The sequence below is a fragment of the Anopheles marshallii genome, chromosome 3, assembly GCF_943734725.1.
Source record: "Anopheles marshallii chromosome 3, idAnoMarsDA_429_01, whole genome shotgun sequence".
Classification (NCBI taxonomy): Eukaryota; Metazoa; Arthropoda; class Insecta; order Diptera; family Culicidae; genus Anopheles; species Anopheles marshallii.
The window spans coordinates 66251762-66278189 of NC_071327.1; the positions used below are offsets into that span (position 1 = coordinate 66251762).

Here is a 26428-nt window from a genome sequence, read left to right on the forward strand (position 1 = left end):
CGAGTAGTAAAAAGCTTTTTACTCCACACGCACGCTTTTACCTCCTTCGGTGGTAACAAATAATTAAGCCCACGGGGGGAATAAAGAACCACTGGGCGCGGTGTGGTCCACCTACAAATCACACGAAACAGAATCAAATACAGGCATAAAAACACACTCACACCCAAATATATACATATATATATATATATATATACGACAAGCCCCGCCACCTGTACGTCGTCAGGGTTATTTTAGTTCGGCCGACACCGGTGCCGGTCTTTCTTCAGCAAAGGTAAAATCTTCCCCCCCCCGGCCTCACGACGGATCCGTATCCGGCAGCACTGCACAAAATGTCCATACCGACCCCGGCTGGACAGCTCGATGGGGCCCTGGCGGCCCCAAAGTACGGGACGCTCATACCGAACCGGGTCTTTGTCGGCGGTATCAGGTAAGTGCTGTTACACCACCATGTATCTTGTGCGTGTGCGCGCGTGTGTGTGTGTGTGTGTTTGTTACACTGAAGTGTTTCTTTTCCGGTTCCGTTAAACTTTACTCATGTTCTCGTTTTGCGTTCCGTTTTGCGTTCTCTCGTTACAACTGTTTCCTTTCTTTGCCGGCATATACGCAATGTGCGCATTCGTTTCATTTGTACATTACGAGTTCTTTACTTTGCCAAAGTATTCCTTTTGAAGTTTCTTCTTCAGTGTAAATGAGAGCATATTACGTACAACGATTTTGTATTCTAAATTAAAGACCCCGCATTGGTCGTAAATAGATTCCAACTACAATAGAACCATGTGAACAGATTTTACTCAGCATTTTAATCAGGATCTTAGTCAGGAGAATGGACACGAAATGTGTGGAAAATTCCATTTTCATCCCAATCCGACGCGAATTGGTCGATAAAGAATGAGTTAACTTTACTGGTCGAATTGGTCGATAAAGAATGAGTTAACTTGCATCCATGTTGGCAAACGAACCCAAACATGGGCTGATGAGCAGAATTGAATGACAAAAAAAAATAGCATACAACAGGTGTGCCCCACCGAATATATGGCGAGATGTGCGAGTACCTAACCGAATACGCTATGCTTTGTGTTTTTCTTCCGATTATTGCAATCCCTTCCGCCGGTCACACCCACCCGCCGGCAGTGGTGACACGACCGAGGCTGAGCTGTGCCGTCTATTTTCATCGTACGGTAACGTCAAGTCGACGAAAATCATCGTGGACCGGGCCGGCGTCAGCAAAGGGTACGGTTTCGTCACGTTCGAAACGGAACACGAGGCACAGAAGCTGCAGAATGATGTAAGTGTCTGTTCACCACACCCAGTGGCCCGCAGCCGGAACCGCCGGAGCCTTTCCGCGTTGCCGTATCTTTACCGTTGATGTTTAACAATTTACGTTACGATTTTAATGCAGTGTGATTGCATTGTCCTGAGGGATCGCAAACTGAACATTGCGCCGGCAATCAAGAAGCAGACCCTGTGCGCCACGAACGGTGCGGTGTACTATGCGGCGACCCCGCCAACGCCGGCCATCAACAATATTCCAATCGAGCAGTTTGCCACAGTCTACCCGCCAGGTGTGCCAACCATGTATCCTCCCACGTTGCCGTATCAGCCGTTCTACCAGTACTACAGTGTGCCAATGGTGAGTGTTCGAACCTAGCGTGATCGTCTTCCTTTTTTTTTCTTACGGGAATGACAAGTAAGGATCACACGAATGTAGCGATCCGGCTTTATAAACACGGTGGGTGAAAATGTCAGTCGGTCTATATTATGTTTGTTTTTCTTTCTCCCCATTTGGTTCCCAATGCTTTTCCCCCACAGAACGTTCCCACCATCTGGCCTCAGAACTATCAAGGTGAGTAGAGTGGAGCGGTTACAACTGCATGGCCCTTCAGTTTGTAAAAAAGTAGTAGATCGTCCAGTAATATTCAATAAGAGAAATCGCCAGGCAATCAGTTATTCTAAAACCTGTAAAAGGTAACCATAATGGTTTGTTCTGTTTTGAGCAGCTCACAACAAATAACTTCTTATTGGTCCCACCAAATTCAATGTGAATTATGGCACCATGTCCTAATGATCGTAATAGATCATTATTTTTATGGCAAGTCATACACCCAAACTACAGATATTAATTTTTGAACCGATTTGAAATGATTATAATGCTGCTTTTTGCCATAACTGATCCACTTCTTTTTTATAGCAACATGCCATAAATTACGAATAAGGGGTTGTTTTTTTCTTTTCTAAAGCCGATCTCTTCTTTCTACTACTTTATTATTGAAGGGTGAATGCATCTACTGCTTAACCTTAATCCTAGCCTTAACAACTGTCTTATCCAACACTGTGCACGTATACAATCTGAATACCCGTTCTGTATCCGCAGGAATCTACCCTTGTTAAGCGGCAGCTGTGCAGTACGTGGACGTTGAAGCGTAGTGTAAAAACAACAACAAAAAGATAAGACTATAAGCGACTGTTTGAACGATGAAAATCTTCATGCTATCTAAGCGGGAATACCGGCGTCGACGAGGAGCGGCCCAGATCAAGAACAAAACAAATCTTATTTATTATCATGAGTAATATTTATACACAAACAACCCCGGTGAGGTGGAAGCGCAAACCAGAATGGAGCAGAATAGTGAAAATGAAGCAAACAAACAACTACAATCTATATGTAAAAAAGAGTCATTAGAAACGGGCAGACGTAATAAAACCTTAGGATGTAAAACCGTAAGGCGAGCAGTAGGACACGCGGGCATCGTGATTGTGATCGGAGGAAAGCACTACAGTAAATTAGTGCATCGGGAAAGTTTTTTTTTTCTTTTTAAGCGCAATCGGATATGCAAACGACAGCTTCCTAAATGCGTTAGCAAGCATTAATTTATTGTGGTTTTGTTGCTGTACTTAACGTATGGTTTAGGATGTAGGGTTTTTGAAGTAAAAATACTGACAGCAGCGACCTGTCGCAGTATTGTTGTACAGTAGTACGAAACACGAAGTGCTATCAAGCGGCCAGAAGAGATGGAAACAAACAGGTAACCTTTCTGCCCGCTGAGCGTTGTCGTAGGAGCGTTAAGCTATCAGTTGCACTCGGAGCAATAAACACGTCGTTCTGTGCGGTATTCCCTGGGCAGGCCGGAGCAATGTCACATGGCACATCTCATCAAATACATCGCATCACACAACCGACATCAATACCCACAACCCTCCGGAAGGAAGTAAAAGTCGATGTTGTCTTTTGTACAACTCGTGCGGGCGCGACACATCTTGTTTGCACAGTTAACAGCACCACCAGCTCCACGTCACCAAAGACGATGTTAATGATGAAAGCGGATGATGATGTGTGGAAAAGTTTCGATGTCAATTCCCTTTCCAGCGTATGCATCCATCACGGATCGGGACGGGAAAGGTGCAGGCGAAAGATAATGTAGAGCACTGTAATGACTCGTCGATGGGAGCTTTTGTGACTGCCCAAGGGAACGGGAAAAGGTCGGATGTCGATGCGCTGTCTCATTATGCGTTAATATCGTCAGGCACGTACACTTGCACGTACACACGTGAGGCACAAGGTAGTACGGTGGAATAGAGGCTGTGAAGGGTGGTTTCTCGGGCAGGATAATAGCACCGCCAACCGTGAGTAAGCGAAATGCAATGGATGTTGAACATCTATCCCCGTGCATCATACAATAACAACCGTATTAGGGAAAGAGAACAGCGAGCGAAAAAGATCTACGAAAAAAAAATACAGCATGTGCGATTCCATTTACATCAAAAACTCACCGAGCATTTAGAACCATCCGGGCCAACGGGTTTTTGTGGGGGCGGAATGGAGATACAGCAGAGCCAGCATACTCCATCTCGATACGAGCCGCACATCAACGGATCGAAGTAATTCAAACCGCCAAAAAGCAGAAAAGAAAATGCGAACAATAGAAAAAGTGTACGGAATTAACATAGAAACACACATTTTCCACTCACAAATACTAGCACACAAAAGAAAAGGCACAATAATAATAGCCAAGGATAATGCCAAACCAAGAGCGCAAGGACAAAGAAGGGCTACGAAACGATACCAACGTGCGGAAGCACATTGTTTTGTTGCAGAACGGTACACTGCTGTATCCACTGCTATAGGGGATAGGTAGGCCCACGAAGGGACACGCAAACAAAACAATACGAACGGAACGAGATCTTACAGAGGCAAAAAAAGAAGGAAACCAACAAGGAAAAACTGTGTAAGTTAAAGCGCGCATCGAAATAAATTCTACCGGGCCAAGAGAGCGATAGGCAACAGAAAGATGGCAATCCTTTTGCATTTTCCGGACGACGGGTAGCAACAACACACAAAAAGCATACGGCCGGGAGAACATCGTTACTAAACCGGTAACTTGAGTCCTTCTTAAACTAGCGAATATTTTCGCAGCGCAAAAACGTCAGCAAGTGGGTGAAAGGTGAGAACAGAAGCGTGCTTTACACTGTGCAAGCCCGATGGATGTTCATTTTTGGGTGTATTGTTTTCGTTGTCGTGTATTTACACTCCTGTTGGGTATTCGAGGTGATATGACGGCAAACAAGTTCCGGACGCAAGGCGCTTGATATGAAACGCTTCCTGTGTGTGTATGTGTGCGTTGAAAGGAAGTTAGTTCATGCACAAAATCGATTGCGCTTTATGGGCGACACTAAACGTTTTGCGTAAGATAAGGGATGCGCGCTCGCGGAAACATGATTCTAAACCGTAGTCGAATGGCAAAAGATCCATAAATTAAAAAAAAAACAGTCAATACTTAGCAGCAGCCACGGATGCGATTCATTGATCCTTACACCTAAGGCGATAATAAAATTTACATGAGTGAGAGTAGAATGCGTGTAATGCTAATATTTGCTTTAGCTCTTTCCGATTTTACGCGCGCGCGCCCACACAGTGGATGATTGTGATATTGTGGTGTGAATGTGCGATAGGAGAGCAAACATATTTAACCGTTTTACTCCCGTTTCGCGCCGTTTTCGTCCCGCTTGTACGCAAAGTGGACATCTCTTTTTAGTGGACGTAGAACAGCAACACAAGCAATAGATACATCAGTTGATCAGGTTTTATTCGTCATCCGTATTAGCTCCTCTCTGGTGGATGGTAAAGCAGCGAATTACGTGCAACTAAGAATGTGCAAAAAAAAACCCCGAACAAATAATACAAACCGCACAGGTAGCAAAACTGTTAAAACGGCAGATTAAAGCACAATGCATTATCAACTATAGAAAGCTAATTTTAAAACAACTATCTCAAATTCAGCAATTCCACTCAAGTGTACCGTCGGTACACACGTACACGGAAACGCAAAGCAAAACCAATTTCACACGAGCTAATACTAATGGAGCACACCTTAAAGGGACAACTTACACGTAGAGAGCTAGCATCCAACAAACAGCTTAGTATAGTGCAGACGCCAACCCAACCACTAACCGAGCTACATTATGTAGAGCCCGATGATAAGCGTTAGACGGATAGAACATTGCATTTTAAAAAAATGCTATTTTGATTCAAGAGCAAAACCCATTTCCTTGGGCGCTACAGCGTGTAGACGCCCGTTTGGTGTTTGGCACAGAATGTAAAGTATGTTTCAATCACAAATTCGTGCCGCAAACCGATTAGCGTGATGATCCATCAAGCCGTGTACGGCTTCATTCTTCGAACAACGAGTAGTTTATGTGGCGCCTCCATCTACGTGTAACATGCAATGTACCGTGTGAGAGATTTTTGTTTGGGAAGCTGTTACAACAGAATGGTCCTGATTGATGAGGCGTGTTACAGTCGAAGTTGAAGTTTTTTTTCCTCTTCTTTCTTGTTGAAAATGTTCTTGCACACTAAGGCCGTTTGATATCGCGTGTTGCCTGGGTTGTGCTGATGTGTAAGGTGGACGTAACGTTAGTACACGATGCTAGTGGCACAGTTACTTACCGGTGTGGTACCTGATGCTTTGTAGTTGGTTTAAGTTTCAGTACTGGATCTCTTAGATATGGAAACGCCATCTTGCCTGCGCGATGCTTAAAATCCGTACTCGTTCCGCCTCCCCAACTCTAGCGCGATCGCCATAGCAATAGTACTTTTCGCCAGAGTTAGCCGTGGGTGCGAATGGAAACGGGTGGCAGTTCCATCACCATCGGCACGTTAAACACTCCCGTTCGGTTTTTTTGGTGGCCGCAAAGTATGAGTTGAAGCTTTTTTCGGTGTCGACTTTACAGTAGTGGGGTGCTCCGTGATCCGTGGATTCGTAGGGCGAAGGCTGTTTGCACGATGCAAGAGCTTAAGCAGCTGTGGTAGTATGGAAACGATGGCAATATGCTGCCCCGCTGCTAGCGGGCGGCAGTGAACCGTAGACATATTTAAATAAGACAAATAACACTCATGAAAGCAATTAACCGCATATAGCTTGCGAAGAAAAAAAAAACGTAGGACGTACTTGGGTGAAGACTTCGTTAAGGTGTACGAACCGCGATAGCAGAAGAAAAGAAAGGCGCCGGCGCAACTGTGATGCCAATGCGTGTTTGTGTAATGATTCTTGCTGCCATGCCATGCTGATAATCAGGTTTCATCAGTTTAAGCCCCCAACCTTCCCCCGTTTAGTTTCGTTAGTCACTTTGTTATCTACTGCTTACGGATATATCCTTCGTTGATTAATCATTACGTGTATTGGAATATTTGTTAACACGTTTGTCCCAAAGACAATGTTAAAAGCGTACATCGCGTTGATTGCGAAAGTTATTGCGGCCAGGACAAATCGTTATCTGTTTTGAAACTGTTCACCTTAGCTGCCGTAGTGAGTGAGTAGTGAGACGCGTTACGATTTTTGCCCTGTTTTCTTTTCACTTTTATCTCATTTCATCTGTCAGAAGCCATTACAAGAAAAACAAAAACCCATTTGCTTTGTGTTTGTCGAGGTATCAAGCATTTTAATTTCACGCTTTAAAAAAATGTGCTTGAGTGTGAGCAGCGAAACATTGCGGATTGGAAAAGAAAAATGTTTTAGAAAAAAAACGTCAACAAAATGGACAATTTTTGCCGCGTGTAAATCAACTAGAATGCGATAACGAGACTGCGTCAAACGTGGTCAAACAGCATGAAAGACAATGGAACGCCTCGGCATGGTGGGTGGGCGTGTTGGTAGTGTTAGTGAAAACACAACTGTTGCAAGTTATGCGGCAAGAACGCAAATAACTCTTTATTATTTTAAGAGCAAACCTAAACGGGAGATAAACATAAGCTAAGTTGCGTAAGTGATTGGGAAAGCAGTGAAAACCAATACCCTATAAACTAGTGAATAAAATATCGTAGCAAAACATAACAACACAAAGTAAACGGAACGACGTAGACGTAGAAATGGAAGGTCAAACACAACAAGCAAACCAATGCGAGGGTGTGCAATGAAAAGCAAATTAAAAGGAAAACAAAAACACATAAATCAATTCTAACAATCTTGTAAATGCGTAAAACAAAAAACGGGGAGGAATGTTTTATCTTTTTTTATTGTTTTTCCCCCCCCCCCCCCCCTGGATGATCGATATGGATCAATTCCACACCCAGTTGATCGAAAGAGAGATGGTCAGTGCTCTAACAACATGGCGTCTAATCTTCAAATAGTAGAAAACCGAAAAAGGGGTTTTGATGAGTACGCGATTGTGAGGAATTATTAGTCGTACATCGTTACACATCACCCGAATAACATCGAAAACACAAACCAGTAGTCATCAAAATGTAGCCAACAACACCGTAGAGAGAACCGTATACACGTTCGTCATGTGATGCGCAGAGAGAGGACAGTGTCTGGTTGAAGTAGCATTATTCGGCCGGAAAGCAACACGAACCGTCAAACGCGCCATCATGCAACAGAAGCCATTCCCCGCCTGATGCAAAAACACACAAACACCTTACCGTAAGTGTTTTAACATAAATGTGATTCGCGTGAGAATTCAAATTGGAGCGCAAATTTGAAGTGTTATCGCGTGATATCGGATACATCACACAGCTGAATGAGAATGCAACATTTTCCACACCCCCATCTGCACATCGACACATACGCGAAAGATTACAAGAAAAACCACCCACATACATGCACGCACTGCGGTACCGTTAAGAAAATATATATCAAAGGTTTCAAAACATGCGAAAAAAAAAGCAAGAAATGTTTTGATATGAAATTTATTGTTATTGTTGAACCAGAACAGGCCAGGGTGTGTGTGTGTGTGTGCGTGTGTCTGCGCGAGGTGAAGTTGACGATGCTGTAAATCACCCGCTGAAACAAAATTTACCCCAAAGCGAGTCCAAACTGCGACAGGTTGAATGGGGAGAGGGGGGAAGGGCAAACACACACAAGACACAAGTGCAAGATAGGACAGTAAAGATCCGGAACGTAAGGCTTGTCCTTGTCTTTTTTTTTAAATTGTTGAACCAAGATCGCTCAATAGAAGAAAGTGGACAAGAAAGTGGCCTCATCACATCACTGACTGATGGCGCAAAAGCAAATCCACACACTCTTGGAGGTTGTTGATTAGTGAATTGTTAAGCGGCATGCAGGTTCGTGTGTTATAATTTCCATGTTTTACGTACCAGAGTGGCAGGCACTCAAAAACAACCAGATTGGTGGGGAAACTATTTTTGACGCAAATCCGACGAACAAACAATGCTAAACGATTGGAAAATCCAAAAGTAATCTTTGTGATATATTTGCCAAAACCAAGAAACGGAGCAAGAAAACAGCCAGAAACAATTGATTAGGTAGAGGCTGTCCGAACGCAAACGAGATTAGTTTTGTGAAAGACTCCTTTTGCCGAGCGTGCAAACTGTTTGTCAACTCTTGAGAATGGAATTTTTCCTGCTGTTTTGCTGTTTTGGTTTTCTTTTTTGAGCGAAAAAATGAACAAAAATCAAACTCTTTCTCGTGTTATCTTTACACCCCTGCTAGGGACAGATTGGCGAATCAGATGGCTTCCATTAGGCGGTAATTCTTTTTTACCGTGTTAGGAACGTGTTTTTTTTTCTGTTCATGATAATCATCGCACCATCTCACGCGTGAAGTAGAAGGATAAGCGTTAATGCTATCCTGCAACAATGATGAAACTATCATTCATTCACTACATAACTGTGCCGTTCATGTTCAAATTTGTAGAAAAGAAAGCGTCTGGAAATTTTGTTTCAATGCTTCATTTCCATACGATAATTGTACTTAAAAATAATTCGCTTCATTTGAATACAATGAATAATTCTGGTTCATCGTGCAACAACCATAATGAAGACATTTTGTTAAGCGGCATCCACACAGCAATAAAAACGGAACGCGCAATCAAAAGAATGTTGATTTTTTTTAGTTTGAATGTACGTTTATGAGGCGCATTATTTCATTGATTGGTTGAATAGGTCACATGACTGCGCTAACTGCTTACTTCTAACGCGAACGCTTCTTCTCTCTTTCTGCCATCGTATCGGTTGTAAAACGAAAAAAACAAACAAACAAACATCAGGAGAACTGTTGCGATAACTTCATCTCATTTCACTCAAATCAGTGGCGATAGGATCGGGAAACGAAAGTAAAAAAAAAAAAAAAACAAAACAAAATAAATGTAGATGAAGCATACAAAATCACCCATGCCCCGACATATGATCGATGTTGTGAGCCGAAGCTAAGGTCAACTCAATTGTCGTACAGCTAAATAGTAGTAAACTGGCGACAGCGAAGAGGGAGATTGAAGAAAAACGAAAGGAAATTTTAAAACGAATATATTATGTGCTCTATTACGAAAGTAAACGTGTAAGAAACCTAAGTAAACATACAAACCAACAAACAAACAAAAAAAAAATACACACACACATACATTAATAATATTATCTCTATTGAGATATCAAAATATATTATTTATTTAAAAAGAAAAAAAACAGAATGGCTAGCGGTATTAGCATGGAAGACAAAATAATAAAACAAAACAAAAAATCACGAGGTGAAAACCGACGATGGCAAGTGTGGCAGATTAACCTAACAAAAAAAGAACAACTTCTAGCCAGATGAAAACATGAAAAGAATGAACTAAAGTCTAATTTATTTATATAATATACTATATACAGATAAACGTAAGCAATAAAAACAAAAAGTAGACAACTGATAAGTCACTGAGCGGGAAGGTAAAACTGAAAAACGAAATTTAAATCATAAATAAGGGAAACGTATAGCGCAGAAAAAAACGTAAAATAAAAATGTAAACAAAACAGACAGAAAAAAAAACACAGAATAACGTGAAGATGCATTATAAAAGAATATTATAATCGACATATACCAACACTTATATATATTACATATATATATATACAAGCAGACGAATGTAGGATGTAAGGTACAGACAGGAAGAGAAAAAATAATGAAAGCACATTAATCCTCACATGAAGAAAACTCGTTCATGTCACGTCAATCCTCCAAAACCACACCACTACGGACAAAGACAGCGGTCGAATCATATACAAACACATATTTCACGTAATATGCACACTCCTAAACCGAAAACATAACTCCTAGATGGTTAGAAATGTAAGGACAAGAAAAAAAAACCAATGCATAAAATTCACTCAATATTACCCACACACACACACACACAAGGACACACAAACAAAAACAAACAGAAACACTTCATCTAAATACATGTGCTGGCTGGATGCCAATGGAAACGATGATATTTTTTAAAAATATTATACCTATATACATACCGAAATGACGACTAAAAGGCACAGACATAACTACAAACAGATCCGATAGGATGGGCAAACGAATTGGTTTGAATGAGAGAACGTGGAACGATTTTACCGTGCAGAAATCGTCGTGATCGAACGAGTGGGAGAGAAAACATGTTTGAGTAGCAGTAAAAATTGGAACGATAAAACGGCAAGTAGTAGGCTATGAAGTGGGTAATGCATAATTTAGGAAAATGAAATAATTTATACAATAAAAACCCGGTAGCAAAAAAAAAAAATCACGGGGAAACATTTGGAGTGAAATCTAAAGCAGTAGAAATCGAATTAAAGAAGAAGAAAAAAAAACAAACCGCGCATATATGATATATACACAATAATAGTATATGAGATAGAAGCAAAAAAAAGGAAAAGATAAGAGAACAACCCAACAGAGAAAACAGTAAACAAAAACCTGTAGATGGAGAAAGATAACTTGCAAAAACACACAAAACACAGACACTCTCTTGCAAAACATAAAAAAACACACACACATATAGTAATGTACTACGTGCGAACGTAAAAGGAAAAAGAAAAGAAAAAGAAAACCTAACGGATGAAATATATTCAAACTGTCGGTGATATTTTTAGATTATAGATAAATACGAAAGAAAGCATCTGTGTCTGTGCCGTCGGTGCGTGTAGCAGGAAGGTAAACCGTGAAACGAATAACATGTAATCATACTAAAGTAATTGATAGTAAGTAATAATTAAAAGCAGGCAAAGATAGGAGCAAACCGGAACGGAACGGATAAGGCCCCTACGCCTCCCACTAACACATATACACTAACATACACTGTCGCGGACACGAGGAAGGAAACGAGGCATATGAGAAGCGGGGAAAAAACGGGAATGGAACAAGGAAGGAAGGAAACAACTGCGAAAAACGCGCTAGGTACGTTTTTTGCACAGCAAGCTACCGATCCCGGGTGGTGAAGATGTTTTTTTGTTTTTTGTTGATCACTGTTTTCTCCTATTTTGTTTGAGAATTTTTGTTTTTCTTAGAAAGCAAATTATCTCCTTTTGTAGTGCAGTTTTAGGATAGTGGATTGTTTTTTTTTTGTAGTTGTCATTAATTTGTCTGATCGGGAAGCAAATGTTTCAGAACACAAACAGGGCAATACTGAGTGCGAAGTTCTCTCGACAATGTTTGTTTGTCTTTGCACTGGAAAAGCATAAATTTTACACTTCATCGTTTATTGTTGTTCTTTTTTTTTATTCGATCAAACTTCATTCTTTTACGATCTCTGGCGAATGTCGTAAAGCATTGTTCTCGTTTGTTTAGAAGAGTTAGAAAAAAAACATTTCTTTTACAATCAGGTACAGCCAAATTTTGCCTTTTCTTTCGTTTCTTATCACGAGAAAGAGAGTATCTCAGTAAATTATCAACCAATGGACAATAACGAAAGCAAAACAAAAAAAAAAGATAAAAATTGCATCGAAAAATGTTAGACAACTTTATTGGACTAGAAATTGGATAAACGATATAAAAAAAGAAGTAATTCGATACAGAATAGTTTTATTTTTTTAGTATATCGAACGTTTACGAAAGCGAATAGGTTTTACACCAGTAACATCGCATTCGTCTAGGAGTTTGGTACAAAGCTTCTAGGCGAATGCTACACTACTACAACACACTAAAACTACTACTACTACTACTACTACTAAAACTACTACAAGGCCCACACAATTATAAAACCATTTATACAAACACATATATGTATACAAACGCAGCAACACACTAGAGCAAAGACACAACACACTCGAAACAACGGCACAGAGAAAGATGAATTGTTAGAATGGGAGACGTTCTTTTGGGAGGGAGGGAGGTCATCTCACGGCGGTGTTTACATACAGATGGCTAGTGCCACGTGAAAGTTCTATGGTTTCCTATTGGGCTTTTTATGTTTCCAACTGGTGCACGCGGTAGTGCGACTGGATGCGCTGAATGCGTCAAAGTTTTAGCAAATATCCTTACACAGCAGGAGGCGCCATTCCGGCAGAGGGAACTTTGTTTTCGTTGCCAAATCGGTTCGGTGCTGCGAGCGGAACCCCGGAATGAACAGTGTGAATTGGTACAGATATGGCGCGAGAGATGTGTGTAGCGTTTAGTAGGAAATGTAATATTTTATGTAATGCCATGTGTAGGGAGAATTTGCGAAGGAAGGGAAGGCAGGGAGATGGCGCAGGCGTTTAGGGGTGGTTAGTAAAATTTTAAAACTCTTTATGGGGTGGTGTACGTATATTAGTAGCAAAATTTATGCGAAATAGTGCATCTGCAAGGGACGAGGGATGGCGCAAAAGAGCAAGGATATTATTAGTTAATAACTCACCTTCTGTTTCTGTTCGGCTCGTTTCTTCACCTCACGAGCTTAATGGCCGATAAGAGTACTAAACGATTCTGAAAGTGTGGAAGTTAAGACGATAAGAGAAAGAGAGAAAGAGAGAAAACACTTGAACAACGTCTAAAATTATCCACAGCTGAAAAATTTGTCTTCTTTTCTTTCATTTCACAACGCTTTATTTGGTCCAAAGTCCGAAATTACGTTTGTTACAATATGTTGTTTTGAACTCATCTTCAGGTATGGTTTTGTTTATGTTTTGTTGCGTCTCTTTAATCCGCTCTTTATTTGCTCCTATTTTTACATTCTGTTTTGTTTTCATTTTTCGTTTTAGACGTGAGAAGATGCAGCGAACACTACGTCACTCACCAAACAACACTAAGTCAATCGAAAAGCAATCCAAACTCCTCGTCCTCATTATCGATTATTGTAGCTGTATCTACGAACAAAGACAAGGGTTACGTCGCTAAAAAGGTATAAAAAAAAACACGCATGGAACCGATCGTGTGTTGTGCGTAGTGATCGAGATGAAACGATATGTTTCAAACCGTGTGTTCAACGTTTGGTGAAGAATTACTATTAATGATTAATAGTAGCAAGTAAAGCTGCCTCTCTAGGCATTTGGCTTCACCGGCAGATAACCTTCCCAGGAAGAAGCTAGAAAAGAAACACACACTCACACACACACAGACAATGCAATAAATAAAATGAATGAACCGAGCGCGAGCAGATGGCGTTACAGATAAACAAACGAATGAAAACCCGCGACTTTCGAAGCGTATAAAGCAAATGTAAAACACATTAAGGTACATATGGTTGTGTCAAAATATGAAAACTGTTTATAAAGCGGGGTGGGAAACATGATCCCGCTCCTCCGACCCGTGTGTAGAACGAACAAAACCAAAACACTACAGGCCGAATGTAGCTTATTATCTTAACATCGACGGAAGCACACACAGACACAAACACGAATAGGACACTGAAGCGCAGTGCCAGTTGAAAGGGAGAGCATTGTAAAACTTTGTGTGGCAGCTTTTCGCTTATGAGATCTTATTGCAGAAAGGAAAACAGTATCAGTACGATGGATCACAATCGAAGCGTACAATAGGTTTATCCTACATTTTTGTTTGAGACAAACATGTTACAGCAGTAACATTCGTTATTTGCAGAGGTATAAATTGAGCAAATTTGGACTTTTTTTTCTTCTATAAAACAATTTAAACTGTTCCTTATCTTGGTTTGTAACTGAATCGTAACCTTTCACTGCGCTACTGAAGCAATACGTTGACAACTACATCCAATGTGCTGTTTTACATCCATATACTTATATAAATATATATACACGAACAAAAAAACATACATTAAGATGATCAAGCCTTCCATACCTGTTGGCAGTGTAGTAAAAGAGAGAAAAAAAAACACGTCGAAATATTAAGAGGATTTAAATGGGAAAAGGAGTGATGAAAAAAAGAAATGGTAACCTTAATACAGCAAGGCAACTATAAAAGATATTATATATATAAAGGGTAATAACAACCCCGCAAGTGTAAGGCCATGGCCTTTTCTTCATTTTATTGTGTCTTCGTAGAGCGTATATTGTAGCCGAATACGGAGAAACTGCGAACAGAAGGACGGCGGTAGGGGAGGTTATGAGGATTATGAACATTATTATTGCTATTAAAATAACAAACCAGAAAAAAAGAATAATGTGATAGATTTAAAAAAATATATTATATATATATATGAAAACATATACATACCTACTGTACTGTATATTGCGTATAAGTAAATGAAAGTATGAAAAAAGGAAGAACTAAAAAAAGGAAAAAAATACAAACAAAATCGAAAACTGGTATATATACACAACAAACAAAACAAAACTATATATTAATACTGATAAAGAAAATACAAAACAAAACCACATACATACACACAAAGCGAGTACGTAGCGAGTAGAAAAGTGGGAACGAAGTGGGGCGGAAGAGAGCAAACATAAGAGTAAACTATGATATATGTCGATTCACGAACAATTTTACTTCTCTAGTTACGAACAGCGGGTGCGAACAGTAACAGAATAAACGAGTAATACACAGACTCAAGCCCAGTCAACTACATGCTCTTTATACCTACTATATACATAGATATATACACGCATAACTACACGTATAACAAAATAAAGCAAAAACAAAAAGGGTCAAATGAAAAAAAAACAAACAAACGTAACGTAGCGTCAAATGGTATTCTACACAATACTTAGATAAAGCATACCGAAACCCAAAGTGAGAACAATGTATCGGAAAGGTGTGGACAATGTGTGGTAGAAAAGGGACAAGCGTGAACATAATAGGATCACCATCACCGGCACAGGCAGATTATTGACATTTCAAGCAAATATTTCCAAAATCTCTCGATGTACTCTCCAAATAGCGCAAGCAACACAAAGGTAAAACCTTGTAAGAGATAAGCTAACATACAAAAAAACACATGAGATAAAAGACGAACAAACTGCTAACAGTGTGATACTGTGCTGCAGCTACTAATGTTACTCTGAATTGGTTTTGCTCATATTTACTGTGATGCAAAATTAAACCATTATTTTTGCTGCTTACTACGATTCTATCATTTTATTTAGTTATTTTTTTGCGAAAATGTAATTGATTACTTTTTTCTCAAATGCATATTCTGTTGCTTAGAAATTTTTTTTCAAAGTTCTTATCCAAACAGTAACAGAAGAAAAAGAATGAAGAAAGGACAAAAAAGATGAAATACAACCTACAAAATGTAACACAGACACTATCACAACAAAAGAAACGCAAAACAAACAAAAACATTAAAACGTACATTATATCAATTATTCAACAAAAAAAAAGCCAAAACAAGTAATACTAGACTTGAAAAGCGAACGGTGGCAATTATCGCTCCTGTAATAAAAACAATTGCTGCTTCCGGTGTGGTAAAGGATATTCACTGCACGCCGGAGGTAGCGATTTTAACGTGAGCAATTAAAGCAATGCAATTATTTCTAATTTGACCTCTCTTCTATCCTGGGCTGTCTGTTGTAGAGCCTGGCCGAAAAAAAGATATAGTGAACAAATGAAGACGAAAAAAAACAACAGGATCGCATAACAACACGAAACATCAACTATGGTATAGGGAAATACAAAAGTAGAAACAAACAAATATCAAGCTAAACCTAAAAGAGTAAAAACTGAAGATGCAATAAACATACACGAAAAAAAAAACGAAACAAAGAAAAGAATCAGTTTTCATCACGGTAATAGAAGCGGGTGGCTAACTATGGCATAATCAATCAAAATTTCTTAGTTTTAACAGTCTAGCAAACTTCAAAGTATCAAGGTTTAGCTTTGAATTCTTAGCTCTTATTTCACCTTGCACGAATGTGCAAGCTAGCAAAGACAAAACACAAACAGATACTCAAAAAGGGAAAGGGAAATATGGAGTTTAAAATATAATAACTACATAAATCAGGACATGTTGCTCTTGCTTTAAGTTTCGACTATTGTTCGTTTCTCTTTCAAATGGTCATTTATCATATTTGTTTCATTTGGTATAATATTATTGAAATATGATTGACTTGATTTCTTAACTTTTATATATATAATTATTTATTTCAATGCTGGTGTTGTGGTTTGTTTCCACCGTATCGCTGCACAATTGTTTTAATTAAACTACATGTTTAAGCGTTCTTTTTATGCTTCATTTAAAACAGTTACAATGATCAGATACAATAGCAAGGGCAGACATTACTGCGTACTAAAGCAAACCTTTATAGAACAGAAACATCAACACTCTACTCTAAAATAGTAACTAACGCTCTTTAAACTCTGCACTGTGAGGCTCTTTTAATCTAAACTTTTAAAGACGACGCTGCAAACCATAGCACACTTGAACGGTAGAACAGATAGGATGGATTAGTAAGGATCAGAAAAACACTCACCAACCAACCACTTTACTTGAAAAAAAAAAACACACACACAACAAAATGAAACAACACAACGTAAATAGATAAGAAACACACGGACACCTTTAGCTACAAGAGAAAACAAATCAAAACTATTCTATCAGAAGCAAAACGTTTTAAAATACAAACCAACAAGAAGAAGGTAAAGAGTGGATAGCGTGAAGAGATATTGCATTTAAACGTTTCCAATGAACTGGCCAGGACAGTTGTAAACAAACATCTTAGCAGGAAAGCACCTCAGAATGCACTTCAATTCCCATTCCTGACACGTGGTTTAAAATTCTTGTTTTTTTATTTAAAGATTTTTCCATCCGTACATACAAAATCTTCACACATACGCATACAAACACAATGGAAAAAAGGTTCTTGGAATGACGAAAACCAAAGGTGCTATGGAAAGTCGAACGGAAGATAAATGAAATGAACACAAAACATCGACCCTTTTTCTCTCTCCCTCTTTCTCTTTTTTTTTTTTGTTCGATCCTCTTCGCAATTTTTATTTTCTAGATGTCAACAAACTTTTACTTTCTTACCTACACATCAAGTGACTACTACAACAAAAACATCCTTTAAAAAGATATAAATGTTACATTACATGTGTCGGCAACCGTGTGTGTGTGTGTGTTTACATGCAGAAAATAAAATCAATAATTAAAGAAAAATGTTGGAAAGATATGGTAAAAGTGCAAGCTAGAGGTAAAATGAAAAAGAAAATACTAAATCACACACACACACATACCTACACACACACCCATACACACATAAAAAAGGCTGTAATTTTAAGAGATAAAAACAAAGGAAATTGTAGACGTCAAAACCCGATTTAAAAAGAGCGCAGTCAAATGTCGAATTGTGGGGAGGAAAAAAAAGGCAAGGAAATACAATAAATGAAAATTATATATATACATATAGATAAATAAGCTAAGACGTACTAATAAAATGCAGTAAACAGCAAGACAGAAGAATAAAATAAAGAGAAAAAAAACGACAACAAACCTAATAAAAGTATATTGACAAGAAATTAAAACTATGGTTTATATATATACACAAACAAACACACAAACACAAAACACTCACTATACATATACACACAGAATCGAACGTAACACAAATACAACACTGCATACACTACTTGACTGTTTGAACAGCTTGAAAGTGTGTGATGGTGAGAAAATGAGAAAAGCTGTACATCACGCTCACTCCTCCCCTGCTTCCCTTCTTCTTCTACCCACAAATCCTCGCATTTGTCTCTCTATCTATGTCTCGCTGTGGGGTTCATTTTAAGTGTACCGAAATCAAAAATAAAAAGCAGCTCAACCATGCGATAGGGTCGATTGGTGGTGATAAAAACCCGTTTCTAATCGATTGTCAAAACAGTGGAAGCAAAGGAGGTGCAAATGGGCCGAAAGAGCACGAAAGGAGGGAACGATGGCAGTCCAGTGGGCTGTAGGAATTGGGGGGATTTTTGAGCGAAAACGCAATGCAAACAGAAGTAAAACAAATCTCAAGAAACTGTACTGTAGTATTGTAAGTGGAAGGTGAAAGAGTAAGTCAAAAATAAAGTCTATACATCAAGAGAAAAGAAGACAAACCGATAGAAGAAAACCATAAAACATCGTTTGTTGTGCACGTGTTACCGATATTTGTTTTTTGTTTTGTTCATGTACTAGGCGTCTCCATTCACCACTTATTAGGCTCATTCCGTTGTTTGAAGTTTTTTTTTTTATCAATAGTTATATGTTAAATCACTGTTTGTTTATCATCAAACTGTATTATCTCCTGCGTTTGTTAACATTTACTATTTAGTTTTTCTATTGTTTTCTAAGTTTTATAACTATCAGCATCCATTTGTTAAGCCTTTACTATTATTTATTATCATTTTAATCATTTTTTTTTAATCATTTATTATCATGAATTATTTATTATAATTTATTTATTATCATAAGGTGCAAATTGTCAGTCGTTTTATAAAAAATTGGTATTATACTTAATTAATATATTATGTTTTTTTCTTTCCTAATTTCGCCCATCGATTGTGCACTATTAATTAACTTTAAATGGTAATTTTTGCTTGATTCAGAAGGAAAAACTGAAGTAAAGTTTTTGTTTTATATACTTTGAGCATAAATTATTTCATGCAATTTTTCAAACATTCTCTTCCTAATTCAATCTACAAACATTTGTAAGTCTCAATCTTTCCTACCCATCTGCAGGATTAAGTATCCGAAGTATTCGTACAAGAAATTAAAATTCTTGTACGTCGAAGGTATGTCCATTATCAGTCCAATTGTTATGAAACTTCCAAGTTCGTCATTCCCACTGTTCCCACAACAGTCCCAGTGTTAATGAAAGCTTCCAACCGCTCACATGACGTAGAGGAAAAGCCGCTAAAGCCATAAAAGCTCCACCAAACCAAACACCAACCGTAGCAGTGGAAATACAGTCGTTCGTTGATAAAAGAGCTTTCCACCGTGACCGACTGTAGCCATGTCATATCGGCTGTATGTATGTGTGTGTGCGTAGTCTTTTTTACTTCTCAACCAACCAACCAAAAAAGAGAAATGAATCGTTTCCACGAACTCATCTTCCCATTCATGTCATCCGGTCCAACGAAAAGCATCCCCCATCCTCCCCATCGTTGCCATAGATAGATGGCGCTGGCTTCATTGATAGATCACAGAAGGCGTTGGGGATGGTTTTCCGTGTGATCGGGCCCATTCGGTTGTGCTCTTTGTGCTTCGTGGCGTTCGGGAGCTTTGGGGTTTCTTTTTTTCCAGCCGCGCTTCGTACGCGTCCTGTGCTGGGCATGCGCTGGAGTCCTGTTCTAAATTTTCTCGTTCCACTTTTCGCGTACGCTCTCGCGCTCACCCTCGGCGGCGGAGTTGCTTGGTGGCTTTTCGCGACAACCGCTTCGGACGCATCAAACGCCTTTCGGACGTCGTCTGGTCGAGTCTGGTTCTGAACGGTTGCTTTTTTTCCCGCAGTGTATGTGTGTATCTTTCACCAGTGCCCTCTCTGCTCCCCTCTCCAACGTTTGTACGTGTGCGAGCGTGAATGTATGCGTGTGTGTGTGCGTGCGTGTAAGTGTGTTCGCGCGTGTGTAGGCCGTGTAAGTGTTACACCGTTTTTTTCTTTTCGTGGCTGATGGTTCATTATTCCGGACGCTTGTTTCACCAGTGCAGTGCGTGCTGTTCAGTAGCTGTGTGTGTGTGCGCGCATGTGTATGTGTGAGCGAATTGCCCACAGCACACACCTGACATAAGTGACATAAGAAAATTGCAATCGGGAAAAAAAGCCTCCTACGTTTTTTCCCACGTTACAGTGACGAGAGGGCTGTTTGGTGTGGATGAAGGTGTGCCCCACTGTACCACCCACACACACACACACACATGCGTTCGTTAACGCGGCAATACATCAAGTTTGTGGGCTAGCTGAACCTGTGCGGCGGATAGTGTGGCCACATTGTTTTTTTTTTTTGTCAGCAGCATCCAATTTTTTCGTCCCACCAATCGACCCAAACTGGGCTGAAGAAAATTCACTCCAACTCCTAGAAATCCCCACAACCCGAACATTCGAAGAGGACATGTGGTTTCATTCGGCAAAAAAAAAAATCAAGGACACTAAAGGATACTTGCAGCCAACACCAGGATTTGAAGCTGGTACGGCCGTTTATTACGCTTGAGTAGAGTGAAAGTGACCCTTTTGTGCATTGGGAAAACAGGAAGATTGCATTTTCCCCTTGGTTTTCGGTGAAAAACTAGCCCAACGAGTATGTGCGTGTATCGGAGTGTGTGGGTAGGGAATATGTGGTGTGGCGAACTATGACCATCTTTTCCATCAGCCTGTTCACGTGGCTCATCGTTGCTTTGAACAGGAGCGTTTTTCACCATTTGTGCTCATGCCGTGAGAAGAAAGAAGAACACCGATCTGCTTTCGCCATCCCATTTTCACGAGCACGAAAGAGAACGCAATAAAAAGGGCAACCGTATTGCGTGTGAGCGACCGTCCGAAAGGATGATACATTGGGGCGCTAGTGTGTACTCTTTCCCGCAAACGTTTCGCAAGGATATACGAACGCACAGCCACATAGATACAATCATTTATCCGCATCGTCTACCCACACGAACACACACAAGCGCGTACACAATTTTCTCCATATCGCAATCGGAAAGGATAGCATTTAAATATGGATTTCGTAGAGGAATTCGTAGTGTCAAAACGATACAAATATTGTTGAAATATTTTAGTTTTGTTTCACTACGAAAAGATGTCCCAATTGCGTGTTCATCATTGAGTAATAAGAACAATGCACCGAAAGTGCATTAAAGACTTTCCTGTTTTGCGTAACTCACCCATTTTCCTTCGCCTGTACTGCGTCCGATGACAGTTTTACGCGTGAAGTTACGCCATCTCTCACTGCGGTCGGCCGCGCTCACTGTGAGCGCTACTCACGCGCGTCTCACTGCCGAACGCCTCTCACGCGCGTCTCACTATCGAACGGACGCGTTAACTACCAGGCCACTCCATCGTATCTCCACTGCTTTGGAGTTCGTCAGATAACAGTTGGACCATTTGTGGCATTTGCAAAGCAATATTATTCAGGGTGAAAAGATAGAAATGTTCCCAAAGTTGGCCAGTAATTTTTCATTCAAACCCTGCCTTGAAATGAAGTTACTCTCCTGCATGAGCACAGTTAGCCTTTCCCACAGTGTCATGTGTATTGTGTCCTTTCAATGAATCATTCAATCGAACTAGCTCTCTTTCACCCTCATCGATTGCGTTCTCGTTCGTGTCTTTTGTCGTGCTGTTTTCTGAGTGGTTCACTGTGTGTGTGTGTGTGAGGGCACTTTTCATTTTACCTTCCATGCAGAGTTGGAAGATTTCAGTTAAATTTCAACACCACCATTTCGTCCTTCTATCTTTGGTGGCATACGGCATTACAGCAGTGCGTTGGTGCAAAAGTAAAGTGAGTGAGCTGTATCCCGGGCCGCAATATCGTGCTGTTGGAATAGCCAAATATATTCCGCATTGTTCCGACGACGGTCATGCTAGCTTAAAAAGTGTTTTCGCAAACGTGTGTTCAGCAGAGGCAAAACGCATTACGGAGAACGCGTCAACGTGTGGTTCTGGTGCTATCGACGCGTGTGCATGTGTAGATAAGGATAAGCCTCAACGCCAGCGGGTACCAGCACCTATCTTGAAGTACGAAATTCCTTCAAATCCGGCACTGCACGTTGGCCGCTAACTGAGCTAAATACGACCGAGCGTGTTTGAATCCTAGCACTAACAAAAATGTAAGTATACTTATGTAAGGAATATCATAACCATGCTGCTCAAATTGGGGGCAAAGAACTACCATTTCGTACATTAATCTTCACATGTTCCATTGCACTTGGGAGTACTAAAAATTGTTCTAAAAATCCAAATCCCAAGAATTCTTAGCATCATTGGGCGAATGGTACCATATGCAGTACTTAGTGATCGTGATCATCAGACTGAAGATATCAAACTGTATTTTTGGTTATATTTTGTATTTTATTTCCTCTCTACTGTACACATTTAGTACATTTTTCTTAAGCTAGTTGACTATTTTATCACAATTCAGCTGAGAGTAATGATACTGGTAACAAAAGAAAAAGTGTCGTGAGCTTTAACACCGATCGATCGATATTGTATGTGTGTTTTTATTCACTCGCTCCTACTTTGCGTGTGTTTGTGTCTCACTTGCTCGAAACTTAAACCGGGAATACTGGGGAACTGTGTACGCTTTTCCCTTTCTGTTTCTCTCGTCTGTTTCATCCACTGACTCACATTACCACACACGCATATCGCATTCGTGCAGTATTTTTTCGCTTTATAACTTGCTGAGAGAGTGAAAGAGCGAGAGAGAGACAAAGAGAGAGAGCGTAATAGTACAAGAGAAAAAAAAGGAAAGGAAGCGTGCAAAAAGGACTCCCCTATTTCGGACGATGGAACGATCGCCACCATTCTGTCCATTTTGCCAATCGATAATGTCCAAATACCCTTTTTGCTAACGATGACAGTTGCTAAACTCTGGAGTTAGTGTACTAATTCTTGGAAGAAATTCTTAAAGAACTCGAGAAGATCTTGCTAGGCGAAATCCTTCACATGATTAACAAACCTGTGTACGTGGCTCTTTGTTGAATGGAGGAAGGAAATGTTCCGCTTTCGATTCGCACACAACAATAAATAGCGCACGGGAGAGAGCCATCTTATGGCGCTTGGCAAGCACACGCACACACTCGGTTCCGGTGTGTTTTAGTGTGCGATTGCGCTTGCAGGCAGGCAGGTTCTTGGGTGCATAAGATGAAGAAAAAAACGGGGAGTAAAAGCAGGGGAAGCAGGTTGTAAAGGTTGAAGGAACGCACGACGATGCAGCATTTCTGCATCCTTCGGGAGAACTGGGCCTGTGGTTCTGGGAAATTCGAATCAAAAGCGAGCGAGCGATAAAGAGAGAGAGAGAGAGAGATGAGAACATTGAACAAGTAAAAGTGTAAGGGAGTACGATTCGTCAGAGGGCATCAGAGTGATGAAAACAGGGTTATAAAGTTGGATGTACTCAGAATGAGGTTTTGCTTGCAGTAGGACAAAACGGCACAATACGGCTCTCCAGGCCGTTGTGCTACTTACAATGGCAGTTAATGACAGATGGGGTTTATTTTTGTTTCTCTCAACTGTCCTTGATTTTCCAGTACTTTCCCAACTCCTTTTGCCAGAGCTCAGGATTCATCAGGGAATTGACTTGCATTTTCAATAGTTCATATTTGAGCAACTTCAACATAATCCAGTGGATCATTTAACTATTCTATTAAATTATGAAAGTGAATAGTTTAAAAAACATTTCAAGCAGATAGTATATGGAAAATAAAGTTCATGTATTTGGTATATTAACAATAAATATTGGCTTCTGACTGTACAACAGGATTGATTCTTCGCAGTGAAAAATGAATTCAATGTTGGAGATGGAGGATCAGGAAAGATGGAGCTCAAATGTTTCTCCGGCTTTTCGCTTCTTCTCTAGTGTTTCACGATACGACACAAGAATCCTTTTTTGAACTTGCGTTCACAAGGTTTCTAGATATGTGCATCTAAGGCCATTGGGGTCATCCCCAAACTCCGGTCTTCAATGTAATTTCAGAACACTCAATGGAAAATGCCACTTGTAGTATCATGTCGAAGACTTTGAAATACTTCAAAAGATGTATATACACTTCAGATCCTCTAGACACAGTATTGCAGGAATTAGAACTCTGTAAGGGTTTATTCACACACGATACTGGTGCACTGGTGCACTGGTTTGTACTGGTGCAAAAACCAGTACAAAAAAACCTCATCCAGATCGGTTTCTATTAACACAGATGTCTGTAAACAAAGCCGAAGGCACTTTGAAATTAATTGTCCAACAAGACCTCCTAGGATTATAATAGTGGAATAGAATTTCACTTTAACCACAATCCTACGATTGAAAATAACTTCAACCCGAGTGCTTAAAAATGATGGCTGGCCATGTCTTACCCCCTCATTCTTAGTGATAAGCTAGAGGATAGGTTTCCCATTTATAATTAAACCAAACCCATCCCATCCTACCGCTAATGGGCGGGTAAGGTTTCTAAAATTAATCGAACAACACAGCGCCACACACTCACAGCGTTTTGCGTGTGCGACATCACGTACGCATAACGCACACCATCTTCAATATGTGTCCATTTGTTTCCATTCGGTGTCGTGTTTTAAGCGCATCTAGCTGCTGGTTTAGCTGATAAAATACACGGTACGATACGTACAACGTGTGGCCTGTGTTGGCCTATTTACTGCGTGGAACTGTTGCGAGTTTGGTACAACCATATGGATTCAGGTTTTATGAAGATCTTTCCCGAATTTTGTAACAACAAAGTGTTCATTGGTGGAACGTCTGGAGCTGACATAGCGAATCTGAAAGACAAGAAGAGCATTATTGAGAAGAAATATTGAAAAAAAAACATATGCTGTATGTTTGTACTCATCGTCATCTGTTTTGTGTTTACTCAAAGCTGTCTCTCCGGTGCTGATGACTAAGAAGGTAGAAACAATTAAAAAAATGTGTAATTGAATTAAAATTGTTTGAAAAACATGTTTTGGGCTACACAATAAACAGCGAAGCGACATTTGCTCACAACATCGCACAGTACTTCACACACCCTCTATAAACCTTGTGCAAAAGCTCGCTGTTGCGTCAAAAGCTTAATTCGCGCCATTGCGCGTTGCAAAACAGCCAAACAAAGAAGAAGGGCAGCCTGCTTTGTTTTGATTGCGTTCCGTTGTTGTTCCTTTCTTCATTCTAATCAAGTGCTTTATTGCAGAGACATAAATATGGAAAGAAGGGAAAAAACTGCTGATACAGAAGCAACACAACGGTCCCCAGCACTCTCCGTGCCGATGGGATGATTTGCGGTAAATAGGGCACCCTACGGAAGCCCTGGGGACGCCGTGGTTCGATAACGACGTTATCAAACCGGAGCCATCGCGGAACACCGTTGCATTGCACTTCACCTCCTCCACCCAACTGCAACCTCCTCCCCCCAGCACAAAAAAAAACTGGATCGTGCGATGCCAGAAAACTCGTTTTTTAGCTTATTATTACAAGCAATCGGTTGTCGTTCAGGGCGCTGCCGATAACTTTCATCTCACCTTTTCATGGTTGTTTTGGGGGGGGAGTGGTGCACCGTTGATAAAGTGTGGTTTCTTCACTGCAGCCTTGTTTGTTGGAAATTTGGGTTGTTCTTCCTCTACAAACCGGCGACCAAATCCGTTCGCGCGAGCTGCACGGCGCAGTACGATTTACCGGCAGCGCGCGCGTGTTATCGCCGGCTGCGATGAGAAGAGAAAACGAAGCTGATAAGAAGACGCTGGCAGGGGTTGTGGAAGAATACAACACACACCGTAAAACATGAAACGCAAAACCCGGCAAAATGTTTGGCGGAGTAGTGGGGCGATTCGATTACGCGTGAGTTGTTTACATTATTGCTCAAGTCTCAACAGCAGACGCTGTTGTTGACGCGAACGCTAGAAGTGGTGTGAAAGAGAAGAAACACGCACAACCCGCAAACCGTTCCATTCAAGTAAGAATGAGAGGGACGATACGATAAAGCTAAGACGCAGTATAAGCTCAGGTATGATGTGTACTTATTAGTCAAGGCAAAGTGAGTTGTTGGATAAGCAAGGGGTGGGTGACGGGGTTTACTAAAGGGGGGAGGTTGTTGGTGTGTTCCACCGCCAAAGAACAACAAGAGTGTGGGCCAGTGTGAGCAACAGATGGTTTCGTAGTGTCATCACACTGTATTGGAAGCAACA

General features: G+C 40.3%; 1 protein-coding gene across 1 annotated transcript; it reads left to right on the forward strand.

Moving 5' to 3' along the window:
* Window positions 1-332: 332 nt before the first annotated feature.
* Window positions 333-2438, forward strand: LOC128710738 (protein boule). Its single transcript, XM_053805594.1, has 5 exons — window positions 333-430; window positions 1135-1288; window positions 1403-1631; window positions 1787-1846; window positions 2375-2438. The coding sequence occupies exons 1-5, from the start codon at window positions 333-335 to the stop codon at window positions 2389-2391; spliced, it is 558 nt and encodes a 185-aa protein (XP_053661569.1). The 3' UTR covers window positions 2392-2438.
* Window positions 2439-26428: the final 23990 nt, after the last annotated feature.

Bases quoted from the DNA above. Each gene is read 5' to 3' on its own strand.
- LOC128710738 (XM_053805594.1), top strand. From the start codon at position 333: ATGTCCATACCGACCCCGGCTGGACAGCTCGATGGGGCCCTGGCGGCC. The intron at 1,289-1,402 runs GTAAGTGTCTGT...ATTTTAATGCAG, and splicing joins CACAGAAGCTGCAGAATGAT to TGTGATTGCATTGTCCTGAG. The intron at 1,632-1,786 runs TGGTGAGTGTTC...TTTCTCCCCATT, and splicing joins CCAGTACTACAGTGTGCCAA to TGGTTCCCAATGCTTTTCCC.